This window comes from Rhea americana, unplaced genomic scaffold (assembly GCF_003343005.1).
Source record: "Rhea americana isolate MKP2758 unplaced genomic scaffold, rheAme1 scaffold_4, whole genome shotgun sequence".
Classification (NCBI taxonomy): domain Eukaryota; kingdom Metazoa; phylum Chordata; class Aves; order Rheiformes; family Rheidae; genus Rhea; species Rhea americana.
This window is the reverse complement of record NW_028186534.1, coordinates 13137195-13156435: the sequence shown is the minus strand read 5'-3', so window position 1 is coordinate 13156435 and position 19241 is coordinate 13137195. Positions and strand designations below refer to the sequence as shown.

The 19241-nt window shown below is 40.3% G+C and overlaps 1 protein-coding gene across 6 annotated transcripts in view; it reads right to left on the bottom strand.

The window, feature by feature from the left end:
- Positions 1-2621: 2621 nt before the first annotated feature.
- Positions 2622-19241, bottom strand: part of ZBTB46 (zinc finger and BTB domain containing 46) — a 54966-nt gene continuing 38346 nt past the window's right edge. For 5 of the 6 annotated variants that reach the window (XM_085314199.1, XM_085314202.1, XM_085314201.1 and 2 more), the window contains 5 exons: positions 17296-17468; positions 16073-16124; positions 15671-15982; positions 7167-7342; positions 2622-3046 (listed from right to left, as the gene is read on the bottom strand). In XM_085314199.1, the coding sequence (XP_085170325.1) occupies positions 2660-3046; positions 7167-7342; positions 15671-15982; positions 16073-16124; positions 17296-17468 (1100 nt within the window). In that variant the 3' untranslated portion in view covers positions 2622-2659. The remainder of the gene's footprint in view (positions 3047-7166; positions 7343-15670; positions 15983-16072; positions 16125-17295; positions 17469-19241) is intronic. The other variant, XM_085314205.1, reaches the window with a different exon arrangement.

Below are 19241 nucleotides of genomic sequence, written 5' to 3'. Positions count from 1 at the left end.
CAAACAAAACAACACAAAGTAAAGCTAAGCACCCCATAAATCCGCTTACGAAAAGCCCATCACCTAAGCGTGCGGGCAGGGAGAAGGGAGGAAAAGTTAACTGCGGATCAACGCCACCTGTTTTTCCCCAAAACACAAGAGAGTGAATTCAGTTACTGGAAGTGGAATAGATAAACAAGAAGGAATGTCACAGAAACTCCGGGGGGTCTGAACAGTTTGGGTCTTTATGTTTTTTTTTTTTTAATAAATTTTATGTATAAAAAGCAAAGCTACAGATATCTTTTAAGTACTGTATGTATTTGTCTACGTGTAACGGGAGCAGGCTGCGAGTCCAGGGCCCCCAGCACCCCCCGCTCCTCCATATTTACAGGATAAATGACAATAAATACAGCGSCTGCATTTCGGGGAGGCAGAAGTCAAGATAAGGAAACGGCGACCTCGTGCTAGGACCAGCAACAGCAGATGCAACTGCTGATCTTTTTTTGGACTTAGAAAAAAAAAAAGTATACAAAAATCCAATTGTAAAATACGGGTTTTGTCTACACCTTCAAATACAGTAATAGGGCTTTACAAGAGGCTAAAATGCAGAAGTAGCTTTATAATAAAAATGTTTCTATATGACCCTACCACGTTATTCTTYAAATATTTAAAGGATAGGGTTATCCGTTCTTACCGGCTAAAAGCAGTAAGTTCCATTTAACTTCTTTGCCCCTACGATCGGCGGCAGCCGAGCCGGCGACCGCGCGGCCTCGCTCTAAGCTAACAGGAGGGTTCAGGGTACCAAGCGGCTTGGAAACGCGTTTCCACATCACTGACACGCACCAAAACTGACCGAGCAGAAGCTTGGGAGTCGCGATCGCCGCCCGGGCCGGGGAGCAGCACGCCCAGGGGCACGGCGCATCCCGCGAGGAGCCGCGCGCAGCGGGGAGCCGGGAATTCCCGGGCAGAAAGACGCCGGGCTGGCAGCTCCCCGCGCAGCTCAAACCCTTAAAGGTTATTCTGCTTTACTGGGGTTTAGCACAATAAATCCTGCTCTTATTTTCTTTGCTGAGTGGAACTGTGCTTTTCATTAAAAAAAAAAAAAAAAAGAAAGAAAGAAAGAAAGAAAAATCACCTGCAAGAACTTTTTCACTCTCTTTTCCCCTTCCCTGCCCAGAAATTGCCTTTCCCACCACTGGAAAATAAATAGCACCTTATAGTCATTTGGCTTTCTGGTGGCCTGTGGCAGGTTTCAAGATAGGATTGGTGGTACAAAACTGCTCCATAGCGAGGAAAGAGTGAGGTCTTCCGCCCTTTTTTCTTTCCTTTTTCTTTTTTTTTCTTTTTTTTTAAAAAAAAAAAGCACCAGAAGCAAAGAGGTGAAAGGGAAGATGAGCTTTCCCCACGAACGGGACACTTGCAATGGATTTTGCTGCTGTTAYGTGTAGTTGGAAGAAGGCAGCAGTGGCCAGTACAAGCAAAGCGACTCCAACTACCTGGAAGAGAGCCCCAGACTCCGCTAGGAGAGAAACCTGCAGCTGCTGAAAAGGCTTTATTTGCAAATTTACATGGAACCAGTGCAACCAAGACCGAAGGTTTTCTTGATAAATTAGAGAGGTGTTACGCCTACCAGTGACGAAGGAAAATTTCAGCTTGGCRAGGAAGAGTGACATACCCAGGTAAAATCCTGGCCCCAYTGAAACYTACTGCAGYGAAGCAGTAAGATTTCCATGAAGTTAGGATTTCTTCACCTTGGTTTCTTGTGTTTCACAGTTTACCCTGCAGTTTGCTAAATGCTTCGTTTTCACGAGTTTGCATATATTTTTGAAAAAGGTAGCTGACACTGAAAGGAGAAAAGTGAACRTATTGGTGGAAAACAACAACTGGATTACCGGTGTCCTCTATAAGAAACAATTTTTACGGAAATATCAACAGTCATTTCATCAAACACGAATAACCAAGGCCGGAAGACGGGACAAGGGTAAGATGCCAGTAGGTCCAAGTAATCTCGTAACTTTTTGATGACGCTTTTGGAAGCTAAGCATCTGCTTTTACGAAAGGAATTCATAAGGCTGTAACCCGACTTGTTTTTTGATCTATTTGGCTCCATAAAAACAATAAAAAAAATAATAAAAATTCTTTAAATAACTCTTTGCAAAAGGCCTGTGTTATTAGGGGAAGCCCTCAACATACGTGTTTCCACAACACTAGTTTGTAATTCCACTGCTGCTGGGATTTTAGAACACAGAAAAGGTGTTCACAACCAAACCAAAACCAGAACCACCAACCACCACCAAAACCTGTTGCAGACCAAAGCTCCTGGTGTTCGACGCGGGGTGGGAAGGGTACGGGGACCGCACGCTCCACGCGGTGCGCGCCGGCTGTGCTCTCCCCTCTCAGCGCTCGCGCCTGCAGGAACGCGCTTGCGTGCAAGCCGGCTCGCGCTGCCAGCGAGGCAAACGCAGTCGTTTTCGTTCACGAAGRGGAAGGTGAAGGAAACCATGTCACCAAAAGCGACGCTTACTAATACAGTATCTGAGTGGTACAGATAAGGACTTGTTTATAAAACACAAAAATTATTTTGCACACATGGACAACAACAAGGCTACTTAGTTTTTCCAACATACTCCTTCCTCCCCCGCCCTCCCTCCCCCTACAAACATCAAAACAAAAAGAATCCCTAAGAAATCCAGGTAAAATCCTTGTCGTTCTCCCCAGAGTTCTCCTGCTCCTGCGGAGAGTCGACATCTTTGTCATCATCTAAAATCACATCATCTTGTGATATTCCGACGTCGTCTTTCCACTTTATGTCATCCTCGTCTCCCATCTCTTCGTCTCCTTCCACTTTGATGTCATCTGGGTCTTCCATGTACTGGCCTTCGCCAGGATATAATTCATCCGGAGACCCTTCGCCGCCGTTATGATCCAAGTGACCGGCCACGCCGCGGCCAGAGCAATCGGCACAAACTCCGTGGCGGCGGGAGCCGTGCTTGATTCCCACGCTGGCTGCAGACATGAACACTCGATTGCAAACTTTGCATACGTACTTTTTATCTTTGCTGTGGACCTAGGAAAGGAGAACAATAAAAAAAATTAATGCCAACAAAGATAAACCGAGAGCTGCAAGGAAGGACACACTCCCCTATCTTTCTGCAAAGGAAAAGCGCTGTAGCCTGTGAGTGCAACCCGAGACCATCATAGGCTTTCACAGTGGAACTTAAACCCACCATGATTAATTCAATCCTGCAACTGTGTAATACAATGCAAAATCCTTCTGGAAATACCTTCTGATCACCAAACTAGCAATTTTGGGATGAAATTCCAATCATTTAAACTTTATCCCCCTTTTTTTCTAGTCCAGGGCACAATAATGTGAAATTATTCTGTTGAAATAATTCTGYTACTTTTCACAGTCACAAACTAACTTAAGATAACTTTAATCACAGGAGAGTTTAAAGCTGCCAGGAAACCTGTTTGAAAGTCATAGCAACGACAATGCAACACGAGATTTCCTGCAAGCCTGTCAAAGGAGGTAATTCATGAAGCTACTAAATGCAACTGCATTTAAAAATCGTAAGGATGACAAGCCGCACGACTTCACGCAAGGTTTTTGGTGGTGGAGCAAGGTAGGTCTTCCCCAAGAAAACCCTGCTTTGAAGCAACTCTTTGCAGATGCAGTACGGCCAAACACATTTCTATTGCACTACAATAACGTGAAGAAAATCTAAAAAAAAAAAAAAAAGTCCTCTGGGTAGACAAGACCAGAACAATCCACTATCAAACAGGTTTATGTCCCACATTAATTTAGCAGTTTCTCTCCTGATCTCTTCACTGCCAAGGACCGAAGAATAGCAACACAATGAATACATCCTGTATCTTTAAAAACAYGCTGTTGAATGCACTTCTAACCTTATTTCTGACTGCTCTGGAAGCTGAAAAATCRTTTGTCACAAACGTTTCTGTTCTATAAATCATGCTGTATTTTGTGTCTGAGAGTAACAGGCATATAGAGCTAGCTCCCCGTACAAAACCAGCTGTATCTGCAGGATACCAGAAACCCCTTTAAGATTCAAACCTCAGCAGGCAGTGACCAGAATGACCTACTTGAGAAGGAGAGAAGCACCCAAAGGTGAATTCTGCCCCCAGCTATTTTTGCCACACGCGGAAGCCAAGGAACCTGCTCGATGAACACTTTCACGTGCCCGTCTCCTGGAGAGCACGGGCCGCCGGTCCGGTGGGAACGCGGCACCCCACCGCACGGAGCCGGGCTCAGGCACCYTCCGCCACCGCGTTCTTTGTGCTCGGGGCGGTGACGTTAACCGCTTACGAAAGCCAGATCCCATTACGCTCAGATGCGTGGCTATCAGGTCGCTGAAGGAGATGCATCTACAAGCCCAGCAGAGGAGAGCGCGCTCCCGCAGCTGCGTCGAGGCAGAGCGGGCCGAGCAGCGGGCACCTGCGGATGCTCTGAGGCCACAGGGCAGGGTGAGCCTCCGAGTTTGGAAACGTCGTCCTGGGACCGCCCAACRTTCACCCGGGCCAGCGTCCGGCCCCTGGCTGGGATCAACGGGAGACACCCTGGGAAACAGCGCACAGGCAGCGAGTGACCCACCTTCCTCTGTATTCTTAGGTTTCAGCACGCAGCAACTCCGGGCCGTCTTGAGCAAGCTGCTGCACGCAGACCACCAGCTGCCAGAGCCCCTGGTCCTCTCCTGAGCTCATTTACACCTTTCATCCTTCGCAACGGCCTCTGTGAAAGGTTTTACTGCCTAAACACGCCCCGTGTGAAAATGTACTTCCTTTTATTTTAAAGCAGCTGCCCGGTCGGAGTTTGCAGGTTGACGGCTGCCCTGCCTCGCTCTCAGCGGCTGGTCGCGGTGGGAAAGCCCCAAGCCCGGCCGAGCGCCGGSCGGCAGACCGCGCGCGTGCCGACGGCACCACCGGGACGGCCAGTCTCCTCTCCCGCGCGCAGGCTCATCTATTCCTGCAGCCGGATTCGACCTAACCGGCATTTTCTTTTYCCCCCCTCACTGAATACCCCGCTGAGCTACAGATGCCTGGAGAAYTAAACCTCAATCTCAATTTATGTTCTAGTCCATGCTTAGATGTATTACAGCTGCAAGGATTTCAGAAAGAAAAACTTGCATCTACTTTAATATTCAACACAAACCCCCAAATCATTTCTATTCAACTTAAATTTTATACAGAGACTTTCATAAAAACTGGGTTTTTTTTTAATCTGAGCTAAATACAAAACTACAACAGTCCCTTTAGTCTTTGGTTCTCAGTCAAGGAACTGAGAGAACACGACTTTTGGCATGTTCCTTTTTCTACACATTATTTTTATAACACGTAGTTTCGTTTGATGCATGCCAGCATTCATCTTTGCAGATTTACCTGAGAATTGACAATTAAGCCCCAAGATGTTGCACGTAATGGAAATAAGACAATAAGACAAGCGAAGCGTAAGAATCCAGAAGCTGATCTTGCCATAAGCACTTCACATAGTTTGCACTACTATGTTTACCTCTTTGGTAAATGGAGGTCAAGATGTCATTTGGACATAWGAAAATAGCCCTTTTCATAGCTTAATTTCAAAAGAAACTTAAAATAAATAATAAAACTGTAACTCTTCTGGGGCCTTATTTCTCCTGCCTTATACAAGRCTCCTGGCTTCGTGAAGTCACCCCCACCATTAGGTTCCTTTGCAGTGACTTTTGATCGTTAGCAGTTCAACACAGTGAACTTTTTAGTGCTTGTATTACAAAATCTGTCTTGGTCTCTTTGGAATAAAAAGAAATTGTCATTGCTAGTGAGGCACCTTTTTTTTTTTTTTTTTTTTTTTAGGAATTTCTCCTGGCATTACAAACCTGTAATCTAGTTGGCATTTTCTAAACAAGTTTAATTCCTAACATACAAGAAGTCTAAGAGGAAGATTCAGACAGACATGAAGGATAAATCCATATATATCCTCCCCTATATACTTCCACAAATATCTGACTTCATCTTCCCCTGCGTATAAAAAGARAAAACTTGAACTCCAGAGTCAATACATCAAGTCAGTGACCTAGAATGATTTCAGCGSCAGAAACTGAGACCTAAAATTAGTTTGCAGATCACCTCAATTTCATTCCTGAAGGATATAAAGCAGTTTGCTGCCTGTGCTACAGTATGTAAAAATACACTGATTCTTACTAGTTTAAAGCCACTTTCTAGAACAGGAAAAAGAACCTGCAAATTTGCTATACTTGAAGTAAGCCACATTACTGCTATCAAATTGCCTTTGAAAGAAAGYATGCAAGGATATGCACGTGCTTGCAGCACTGGGACGGGGGCATTAAAAGTCTTGTGGCTTTTTGTGAGTTTACAGTCAGGAAAACATTCATTAATCTCAGCACATTGCCTCCAGTAAGGTAATTTTACAGTCAAAATTTGATACTGCAAATATACAAATAAGAGTTATTCAAATTATCTGAATGAATAATTCGTAGTCACTGAAACTGTCACTTTTTTTTTTTTTTTTTTAATATCTCACAGTATTGGAGTCTCACAACTACAACCCCTAGTGTTAATGAAGAACTTGTTTTCTCTACAAGCTTAATTAGAGGGGCAGCAGAGCTTACTGGTGTGCATCACTGAGATAATTACATAATAATAATTACATAGAAACTCTTTGCTTTTCCACACACTATCACATCTCTACTAAGCTTAGAGAAACCACTTTACAGTGGCAGATTAATTCTCTGGGAAAAAAAAAGAAAAGAGAAAATGAAAGATTTGGCTTGAAAATGTTATTTATGAAGAAGCTTTAAAAAGCCAGACGTCATTAACCAGCCCCGTAGTAGGTTTTTGAATAACAAGCAGGTTTTAATAAAATGTAGTATTGTTTTTAATAATTCAGCATTGTCAGACTAGAGTAGCTTTGGCGCGAAGCCTCCTTTGCAAGTGACGCAGTCTTTTAAAACTTTCYGTACCAAATCACTCAAGCTGTTGGAAAACTTTCTTTTCAACGAGCCTATGCTGCCTCCAGGCCCCACCGCACAGGCTCCCCATAGCGGTCAGGGCCGCAGCASAGAGGAGCAAACGCAAACCTGGATCAGAGGACGTTCCTGCTATCTTTAATCYGAGCAAACCATCTCCGTTTCCCACCAGGACCCGCGCGAGCTGCCCCACGGGGGCCTTCTTACCAAGGTGTGCCGCTTCATGTGCTCGCGGCGCGTGAACTTCTTCCCGCAGATTTCACACGGATAGGGCCTTTCTCCCGTGTGGGATCGCATGTGTCTCTTCAGGATACATTGGTGCATCGCTGAAAAACTGCAGTACGGGCACTTGAATTTCTTTCTGATCACTGTGAACTCGTTGACTGCAGGAGAGTAAGCAAAACAAACAGGTTACTCAGAACATCCCAGGACGTCAGTCTTCCTGCTCAGTATTTCACTGCTGAATTACTTCACTGTGAAAGCATATTCTCACCTCTTAACCTTTCTAAATCTGCCTTCTGACACTGTATGATTAAAGCTAAGAACTTCAAGTACTTTCATCAGATAAAGTTTTGAAAAGCCAGTACACAAACATTTAACAACAGCCATCAACACACATTGTCTAATACTTTTTAAAGAGGAAACTAAAGTGGCTGACAATCTGTTATAATGTTAATTTACTGTAACAAACTAGCCTCAAGAGCATCATCTGAATCTCCAACATAGCTCTTCGTGGAAGCAGTAGCTAGCTGTGAAAAAAGGACCACAACTGCAGGACCCTGGTAGTGCCACGCAGAACTACCTGATTTGTATTTACGGAGGGCTGCGAGTAAGAACTACTTCAAGGTTAAGACAAATACTCCAGCAGTATTTCCATGAATGTGCAAACACTGAGGTACATCCAGGAGGACACCTACGACAAACGCACGCAACAGTACCCAACTTTCAGCTAGTATTACCACTATGGCATGGGCAGAGAAATACAGAAAGATGTATAATCCTGAAGCATGACCCTYACATGCCTCCTTACAACTCAACTGTATAGTCCTTCATGGACTTTTTATCATATTTYTGCCAGACTGGAAGATGATGAATCTTCTGAAGTCATCCAGACATTTTTGATTCTTTCCTTCTCRTCATCTCTTTGGAAGTGCATTGAAAGCAAACTCAAGGGATATATTACAGTATTGACAGCCCACCAGTCTAATTTGCCAGAAGAATGCACACAGCAGCTGTGCTGGTATTTCCTCCTCTAAACAAAATGAAAGTGCAATATGCAAAATACGGCAGGTGAAAACAGAGTATTTGCTATTCCCTAAGGAAATTCACCCACTATAAATTTGGAAATGACTGTCCATGCAGATATATTTTTTATCTCTACCTTCTATAATCTATTTCTTGCCATTAATATGTTAATTTTCACCCACTTCTGTCATAATTATTGTCATTTCTCAAAGCAATGTACTGCTTACATAACAAGGAGGAAAAAAAGAAAGCAAATTATGGTTAATCTTAAATATGCTATTGTATATGTAAATGGCTTCTTCTGGTAAACGAAACAGTGTTTGTAAGAGTGAAGGGCATAAGGGAAATCCCACACCTACTATAGGTTTCTGACATACTGAACACTTTCCAGTATCTTTAGATGCATATTCAAATGTTATCTTCTAGAAAAGCCCTACTAGCTGAATGTACACTACACGTTCTCAGTGTACCACAGATAATGCCCTGGAGAGTTAAACTGTATTCTGAAAAAAATAGCTCCTAATAAAAATAAAATAAAATAAAATAAGCCCTTCCCCCCCACCCCTTTTTAAACTCAGCATGCCTCTGTATTCAGTGTTATTTAATACCCAATTTGTGGACTTTTTTTTCTTTCTGTTTTGAACATTTACTTTGTCTTGCATTTGCAATGCAGATGAAAACAATGTGAAAAACAACTGTATTTGACTCGCATGTAAAACCAGTGAAAACTACAGCCTGATGCTGTTAATACTATAAAGCTGCCAGGACATAGCCAAAGATGTCTTCACTAGAGGAGGAAACAGTGTGAGAAATATCACTCTTCAACCGACCATTTGTTCTTTTTTCCATCAGGAAATCCAGACAGAAGATAAAAGAGCTATGCTACTTTCAATAGAAAGAGAAAACACACTATTTTACAAGGTTTCAAAAGTGGAGCATGCTTCGTACGTTCAGTATTTGGTTGCAGGAATAAATAAAATGGAATTCCATAGGAAGTGGAATTCCTCTTCCACTTATTAGGAACAATCTTCTCCCTAAGCCAATACTGGAAAAAAAATCCTACAGAATTGTGCTTAAAGGTGCATTTTTACTGCAGCCACCACTTGAATGAAAATTCACATTCACTACCTTTTAAATCAGAACAAACGTTTCAACACAAGCTCAACTTAAAGTTTTTTTTTTTTTTTTTTCTAACACAGAATAAAAGAATAAAAGCATGGTTCAAAGTCTTAGAAGTTGTCATGATAGGTATTTTGTCTTAGCATTTGTTCTGGTTACTTGCAAGGACAAAAAGCCACCACAGAGGTAACTGAAAAAATATCTCCTTCAATCCGTAGTTTGAACTGGATCTAATGTTCTTTACTCCTAAATTGCTCCTCTGGGCTGTTCAGCAGTYGTGGTATTGCTTCCTACAGATGCCTGAGGCAGGTCTGTAAAGCAGTCATGAGAATTTTCTAGCCCAAAATGGGGGAGGGAAATCTACTCACTCACACTTGGACCATGGTTGCAATAGTGATGACAGGAATAGTGAAGAATAGCTAAGTATATTTTATTCACTTGGCAGTAAAGGTTACTTGCTGCAATCAAGTGGAAGTTTAAAAGGCTGGTTTAAGGTGGTAATATGCACACATACTYGCACTGCCTTGGGAACCTCCAAGATGATACTTCAACATGCAAGTTCCAGGCACCATTTGCTTTCCATGGGGATGTTCTAATGTCCAGGGCTTTGGGCAAGCTTTTKCTGCAGTGTAACAACAACTCAGCTTGTCTAAACAATCCTACCACATACCTCACCTCTTACTTACAAGATTTTGTTGAAAGGACTCGAACGTGAGACGGCCTTCTCTCTTTATTTGCTCCCTTCCTGGGAAAACTTAAATTACTGAAAAAAATATTTTTGGTGCATCTTCTCCTTTGGATAGGACACACCACCCTAGTCTATACAATCTGAGGCAAGGAGCCCACTTTCTCTTATACAAAAATCCTTAGCAAATTTCAATTTTATGATACAATGTCATTTATGATACAATGCTATTTATGATAAATGTTTCCAGTTTGATCTTGTAACTGCTTGGGTATTAACAGTAGGCCATACAGACAAAACACTTGTATTCCCCAGGATCACTGTAAACCTATTACTGTACAGTCTAGACAAGGTAAGCAAGCTATAAGCTGATCAAGTGAAGTCAACAGGGGTCATATAACCCTCCTTCCTCCAGTCCAMGGCCATTTCCACAACATGCACACGGTATGGGTGGAGGACACAGCTAGCAGAGACAACTCAGGAAGTCACGTTAACCACTTCACTCCCTAAAATCCACCGTGAAGCAACACAGCAATGTGGTCCCGATGTTACGAAGCAGAAGTGCTTTAGAGAAGAGAAGACTACAAAATACTATTTCCTGCATCACCAGATGGTACCTGATTCTGTCATTTCCTACACGATCAGAAGCTTTCCACTATTTACCGCCTACTTCTTAACCCTTCAGTTTATATGGCTGAGCTAGCGACGAAGCTCAAAAGGCAACTTCAAACATTAGGTGCAACAACCTGCACCAGTAACAAGCCACATTCACATACAGTTATCTGGATTTGCCTGTATTTATACTGCTTTAGTTGCATAATCAGAGCATGTTCACACTGATAAGATGTGTATTTGCATACCCAAYTTGGACAAAAAAAGCCCACATCTGGATATTTTCAAAGAATCGTTACAAATCTATCATACCATTTTAATTATTTCTATTTATCTAAAGAGATCAAAGCCTTAAGGTCAAACAGATTCAAGATCTAACATATTCAAAACAATTCCTGATTACAACATTCCTCATGCTTACTTTTGCCTATATTCATCTTAAATCACTAGCAAATAACTTTTCAGCTTCTAGTATGTTTATATTTAAAGAGTCACAGAACATTTTTTGCAGTTATAGTTTTATTGAAAACTCTTTCACCAAATAGCCATATATTTGTTTTGCACCTACAAAAATTAACACCTGAAAAATAACAGCATTGTAGACAAAAAAATGTATTGTAGAGTTAACATTTTTACAGTACTGTTAAATATATATGCCTACAAGCACATATATTTAATGAGTAACATACCAACTTTGGTACAGGCATAACTTTTTGTCTAAATGACACAGTTAAAAAGTACAAACTATTGGCCCTACATAAGAAGGCTCATATTAATATTTTATAGAGCTTAAGTATAGCAGCATTAAGGTCTAAAGAAATAATCTTTAACAAGATCACCAAGACCATTAACAGTAGCCCCATAGAWAACTAGCTACTGGACAGGAAAATATGAAGAATAGCACCAAGAAATTGAGAATATAATACACACAGTGTCATAGTAAAAATCTATGTACTTAATTTCATTAAAATATTTACAAGTGATGTGCGTTTTTTAAATCAACCCAACAATGCTTGGAAAAGCTGCCTTTGGTATTGTCTTCTCAAGTAACTACTTATTTCACTGAGGTTAATTTTTCTTGGTTTTCATGTTCTGATATTTTTCTTAAGTAAAGTTACATCTCTTTCCTCATTTAAAAAAGTAACAAGTAGTTTAAATACTATATGGTTTTGGAAATGTATTTACTGTCCATCACCTGTAAAAAAAAAACTTTTTAAAAAAACATGGATAAATTGCAAAAATACAGTAATAAAAACACCAGTCTATCAAGCTCTAATGAAAATCATTCATGAATTCCTCTGAATCAGAGAAAGTAAAGCATAAACCTAGACATTTTCTAAGTTTGAGTAGCAGAATTTTGGTGAAAAAAATTTATATCCTATATACTTTTCCCCAAAATATTTTAAAACTATGTCATTTTCAATTTCCATAAGGTAGAAAAAAAACTTTTAGTGTAATATCTTGTCTTTAAAATGCTGAATTCTAGTAGTGCAATTGGAAGTGTTACTACTGCAAAGTAATAGGATCAAACTCGTGGCTCAACTCCCTACACCCTCATTTTTCCTCTCCTCCCTTCCATGGTATGTGGGCTGCCTACATTTGGTAACTCAACCTTTGGCTTTTGGACCTGGCTTGCAAGACGCATTGGACAACCTGCCAACCAGTAGCCTCTGGAGCAAGGAGGTCTTGGAGCAGGAGGAAAGCTCAGTACTTTGCAATACGTCTTAATGAGAAAGAAGCCCTGAYAGAAGACAAAAAACCGCCACAACTCAAACCTTATGCTCTGATTCCTCCCCTTTCCTACGATCCCACAAGAACAGGAACAAAACTGACCATTGGCCAACCTGCACAGCTGCAGCAGGAAAAAGGCAGGAAAGATACACCTTCGGGAATGATTTCACCGAAGCCACTAGCTCCACAAATGCTGCCTGCACCCTTTAGAGCTCCAAATCCTGAACAATTCCCGGGAGCACCGCTGATGGTAACAGGCAGTGATGAGGGGACAAATGGAGACAAACTGGCTCTTCTTCGTGAAGTATTACAATAGCTTGAGTTTGCATATGGAAGTGCAGATATGCATGCAACAAAGCTTCCAGGTGGCAGAAAATAGTGACAAAACTTTCTTCAGGATAAGGAGTATTAAATGAAATAGGTTCCCATATTCCTGACTTGAGAAGTGAAAGCAGTAGTGATTGATCTGCTGCCTGATGAAGCTACTTTGAATTTACCCTGTAAACTAGTAATCATGTAATAATCACTGAAATATTATACTCATTTGCTCATTATGAAGAATTCACAAATTTGCTCTGAGAGGATTTTTGTCTACTTACTCGTCATCATATTTTAAGGTTGTAAATAGTAAGATGCAATTTAATAGTTAATTTACAATTCCCATCATTTTCCCACACTATTCTATTTTCTAATACAAACATACTATTCAAAATAAAAACGAAACAGAAAATGCTCTAGGTAAACTTTGTAAGCGTCTGCTATATTGTATCCTTCGGTTTTAACATTTTTAAGAAATCTGCTCCTGATCCTGAAGRTAACACTGGAAAAACCCAGCACTGAAGTCAGAAAGCAATTTAATGCTATGGAGAAAGTAAAACACTACTTAAACCTCTACTAGAAGGACAATGAGCTGATCTGACTACAGGAAAATAATTTAATGTTGAATTCAATTCTCAAGTTATATGAGTRCTTTCATAATGCAGTCATGTATGAACCTCAAAATAGTTGATTTGCTGAAAATTTTAATTAGAAAACTGTTGAAATGGTCAAATATGGTCTTTCATGGGCACATATGTCAACACTGGGACATAGGTGTCACATCACGTCTACCATTATTACAGTGACTAGATTTTAATATCTTTTGTCCAGCAAATACATTAGAGAAGTCAGGCTTATGGCTGATACACTAATGGGACAAAAATTTCCACATGAAAAAAAAAAAAAAGAACAAACATGAAACATGCTGATAGCTACTACCATGTGAACAGAGTCTTTTAAAATATGCTGCAATTACTTTTGCTGGTGTCTTACTCCTCTGGGTCAGAAAAAAAATACAGTGTGTTCCTCCCAAATTTCTGGGTAAGACGACACATTTGGTCACAACTTGCTCTTCTGGCTCAGCTTTCCCCCGCTTCACTCGTTTGCTATTTAAAAGCAAAYTACTTATAATCCTTATAAGGATTATAAATTAGACATTCACAGGTATAAGCGATTGACAAAGAAGTCTCTGGGAACAAAAAAAATTGCATAGCTTCACCAAAAAAATGACTGAAGTATGGTATATTATAATGATTATATGGGAACATATTCTCAGCTTTGATGATACTCAGCTTAAACAAAGCGTGAGAACCAAGCCAGGGAAACACCAGCTTCCCAATACTCAGAAACCCAGCCTTGATGCAGCGTGGAGCTCTCCGAAGCTCCATGTTTCAGCAGGAATAGGTAATGCTGGCATAGTGTTGCTCCACCCATTCCCTCTATAACAAGAATCCAGAGCAGAAAGAAACATGCAAAATTGCTTTCTGTGGAAATGGCTTTCCACAGAAAGCACTTTTGCAAAAAATCCTCCACTGAAGATCTCAGGCAATTTAGTCCCTTTCGTGTCTGATTAAGTATTTCTCATTTTTGTCTCCCTGAGATGCAATCGTATTACGAGAGAAGCAACTTCTTTCTGAAGAAGTCAAAAGATTATCTGCAAGTTGTTTTGGTTTTTCTAGTTGTGCCTCACCTGCTAAGGAAAGCAACCCTACAATACACACAGCGCTAAAGCTCAAACTGCRGACAAGCTGTGCTGTACACAGCACAGCCGAAAAGCACTACACTTTCACTTATGACTTTCATTTAACAGTTACTACAGTCTGGTTTTGTGTGTAAATATATAGCAAGAGGCGCACGTAAGTATCTAATCTCTTAAAAAAAAGTAATAAAATATGCATTAAGGTAAGTTGTCAACCTTCCAGTAACGACCATGACTGATTTTCTACATGCACCATAGCTCACAGCACAGCCCCTTCTTTCTCTTTCAAAGAAAGAGCTAACATTCACAGTTTGGCTAACTTAATACAGCATTTAAAACAAATATGTCAGAAAACTTAGGGAACTCCTGAAAGTCACAGTCATACTCGAGTATATTTTTAAAAGTCCTAACATATTCAAAGATAATACCAAGCAATAAAATATATAAACCTTGCAACAATTTTGAAAGCCTAAATAACATATACCCTGATGCACAAACACAGAAGATGCATGTTTCTCCCCCCTCCTTTAAATGACACAGAAAACCAGCTTTCACAGATATCTTCTGGTGCGGAGCAGCTCAGCGCTTTCACAGCTCCAAAACAACCCTGCAGAGACTGAGTCGCCTAATGGACAGAGCACCAGACCGGAACTCAGACAACTGAATTCTACTACTCATTCTATTGCTAACACACTCGCAAGATTTGGTACGTTATTTTCCCTTTCAACACAGAGAAACATCTCATTTCTTTTATAAAGCACTTTGAGATCTACTGATAGAAAAAGTTTAAGGCAGTAAGTACACAGTATTACCATACCAATAAAATATCCAAAGTGCCATTATATGGACTGACAAAAGTATCTTTGCACAAACATCGCACCATGATTGCAACYATTATTTATACAGTATCTGGAACCYGTGCATTATCAACCTGATCAGTATTTGGGAGTTACTATGTTACATTACACCTGTAGTAAATTTATTTGCAGTAGGAAAACAATGACACAACTTGCTTTTCCTAGTTTAAAAAGAAATAAATGCCCAATATACATAACACTAGTTAGGCATTCTCAGGATCCTGATTTGGTTCCACACTATCCAAAAGCTCAAACCCTCCTAGCTGGGCAGAGCCTAAGGAACACACTTTCATATGATTCGTGAGGTTCTTCTGTGTACCAAAGCCCTTGCCACAGGGGAGACACACAAAAGTACGCTCGTTTGAGTGCACAGACATAAGATGCCGGTTTAAGTCTGTCTTGTCTCGAAACAGCTTGGCACARTTAGGACACTGCATCTTCTTACAGTTGAAGTGGATCGTCTTTTCATGCCGGTCCATGTTTGATTTCAGAGTGAAGCTCGCAGGGCATTTGGAGCACTGGAAGCGAGGGAGCTGACCCGGAGGAAGGCTGTCTGCGAGGCCCGGCCGGGCACAGTCAGCGAAGTCCAAGGGGAGAATCACGGACAAGGCGTGCTCGAGGACGTGCTCCTTCAGCCGGTCAGTACATTCGAAAACCCTCCTGCAGAAACCACAAACCAATCTCTTGGTTAGGGCTGAATCTAGGAATAGGCCATCACTGGTTAAGTCCATGTCTTCAGATCTTGAAAAACTTAAATCTAAAACAGAAATACACATACACACGTACAAATCAATGTCTTCTGGTAAAAAATAACGATAACTGAAAAAATATTTTTCTCTCTACTTACTTGAGTCAGAGTTATCAAACTGCCAAAGTGTTAAAAATCCACCGTAAGTGGCCTGCAAATGGAAAGCGTACTTAAGTTAAGGCAAGCATTTACGAGAACACATCTCTGTAGTTAATGCTTAGACTCCTATCTTATCAGGACCCTCACCCCTTGTTTTAAGAGGTTCATCATTAGACTTGGCAATGCTATTTGTCTTTACAAAATTTTTGCTGTTAACAAAGCTTAGTTACTTAGGCCATATTCTATAAGATTTGATGCCTAAAGACAGTAATCAACATTCCTAATTAGGACCTTGGTAACAGTACTCAATTTTCAGTGTCACTAAGCACTTGTAGCTCCCACTCAAGCCAGTGGGAAACATGGAACAGAAAATTTCTAGCAGGTGCAAYAAAACTGGAAAATTTTCCCTTAGTCCTACAAAAGATTATTCTTTCTGCAGAGAAAGCCCATAGACAACAATATACATTCTGCTCAGTTCCCTTTAAGCAGCATTCTCTGGCATTGCTGAATCAAATTATAAATRAAAGCTGAGTTTTTCATAAACCATTTGCAATATGCCAGTGTGTGGCAGATGGCAACCCTCCATGAGGCAGAGCCTACGATGTGGCCTGGGCAGSTCTGTCAGAGACCAGGGAAGCRGCTATCAGCAGTTCTTACCATCTCRTTTTTCTCTAAGGTGACCACAAAGGAAAACCTGTGTTTTCATCCATTTAATGGGTATGAAATCTCATTCAAAATACCACAGAAGAAATGCTATAGAAAGCAATAGATTTTATGTCAAATTCCTGTATTACAGAAAATCAGTTTGCCTCTATCTGTATCTAGATAATTCAAAAAAACCCAAATCCAAAACACTAAAAATAAGCACTGTACAGCCGAGTGCTCAGATTCCTTTATGCCATTATTAATATTCTTACATGTAAYGTCTTGCAAACTAATGGATTTACAGTAAGAGGACAACGTATACTTTAAAGAAATATATATAGTTTTCTGAATGCAAGTTGTGTTGAGGTAAGGAAAAAAAGGGTAAAATTAGGACAATGTCAGCTCTGACCTCAACAGGTTTTTATGTTTAAGAATAGCTAAATTTTTAAAATATAAGTTAAGAGATCAAAGTATAAGATATGACGGTCTTTCAAAGTACTTCTAATTGGGAAGAATTTGATTAAGCAGGTTCCTGTACATTTAAGGGTTTTTTTGCATTTCCCCCCACCCGATCTTACCTGGGTTGAGGAAGGCGTCTCTCCTTTTATCATGGTTTCTGGTGACATTTCACCAGAACAGCAGATCGCAGGGGGGCTCTGAGTGGCAAGGTGTGATGAAGGCAGCGGGGGAGATGGTGCTTCCACTTTGCCATCACATTCGCCCCTTGAACGATTCAAGTTGGTGCCAGGCCCTGGGGAACACAGGAAACGAATCTCACCCACGTGAACTAGCACCAGCTGGTGGTTTTAAAAAAAGGCCTTGAAAAGACAGTGAATGAGCACTTGCAGCTTATCTTCTGTCAGTGGGAGGGAACGCAGCAGTACAGTGAGGCCGGGCTTTTTTTTTTTTTTTTTTTTTTTTTTTTAAAAAAAAACAGCCTCCCCACCCAAAACGCCTTGTCTGCGTGCGATGTATGTGGTGGACATCTCATGGCACGGTCACTAAAGAGTCCGTCAGGAGAAAGAAGCACAACGCAGCACAAATATCCAGAGCAATCACAGTTCGGAAAGACGCCTCTTTGAGAAGCACTATTTCGAATATATACATTTAAATTTTCAATTAACACATATACAACAAGCTTCATTCTACTACTAAATTTCTTTAAGATTTAAAGCTTTCAAATTCAATATTTGACCTTTATGTTTTATTTAATACAAAACTGCTATTCCTTGATCTCAAAGTGCTTTACAAAAGATGGGGGGAAAAAATGTATTTCTCTGATTTTATAGACTTGGAAGTTTAAAGATTCTTACAAAACTGTTCTGTTATATCTGACAGTCATTACATTTTAAAAATCTACTGCAGTTAAAAAACAAACAAACAAATTATTCATCTGACTGAAATAGGATCATATCCTTTTCCTCACTCTGCAGCAGCAGCCAAATGACATACAGTATTCCTCCAAAWACGCTGATAATCAGTGACAAATCTACATACAAATAAACACTGTGACCAAGACTAGTTTCTATACATTACGAACTGCTAATTAAACCTTACCGAACACTTGACTGCACATTGGCATTGACTACAGATTGGAACAAAGTATTGAGCAGGTCATTATTTTTCAGAAGGAAGGCATAATCAGAAGCAAATACTGTAGGCTCATATAAATTATGAGAAATAAAACTAAACAAGTTCATATTTAAAGCACTCTATGTCCTAAAGGTTTTTTACTCCTACTACAGGATGACTGAAACTTTTACGCATCAAAAACCACTCTTTAATGCAACTACAAATGACAAGTCACAAAGTTTATTCTACGTCCCAACACTGTACACTGTGATCTGGGTCACAACAGAGCATTCAAGTAAAACTGCATRCAGGTTTCAAACTGTATGAACTACCCCAAACCGAACTTTTTATCAGCTATCAGAGGAAATTCTACTCTTGTACCACAGGCTGGAGGTTTGATCTACTTTCCTCTGCTTTGATCATAGATTGAAATCTTGCCCAACTTAGTTAGATCCATTCAAGCGTGATAACAATATGCGAAGCCTTCTCTCTGCTGCAGTTCGTATTTTGATATCATAATTTAAAAGGAGGACAACAAAATGCCGGAAGCATAAGCTGAAGATAGGAAACAATGGAAAAGAGTGAATTCTTCCATATTTTCTGTTAGAAAGTGTTACTAGCGTTATAGCTTTCCAGGTTGATAGCAAAATTCTCATCTAGCYGTCCAAAAGTTTCAGTGTTTTTCTGATTCTCACAAAATTATTCAAACTGTCCTATTTATATTAGGGCCACACATTGACTTCAGGCAACTTAGAGGAAGTTCTAGGTTATATTTCCCTAAACAATCTGTATTTCAGTATACAGTGAAGACAAGCCAGTACTCTGGCTTTATTAATTCTTTATTAGCACCTTTACAAAGTTACACAAGTTCCTAAAAAACTACWCACTTCTTAAAGCAAAAGTTAAGGTTAATGAATGGGCAATGAAGTAGAATAAGGAGAAACAATAAACT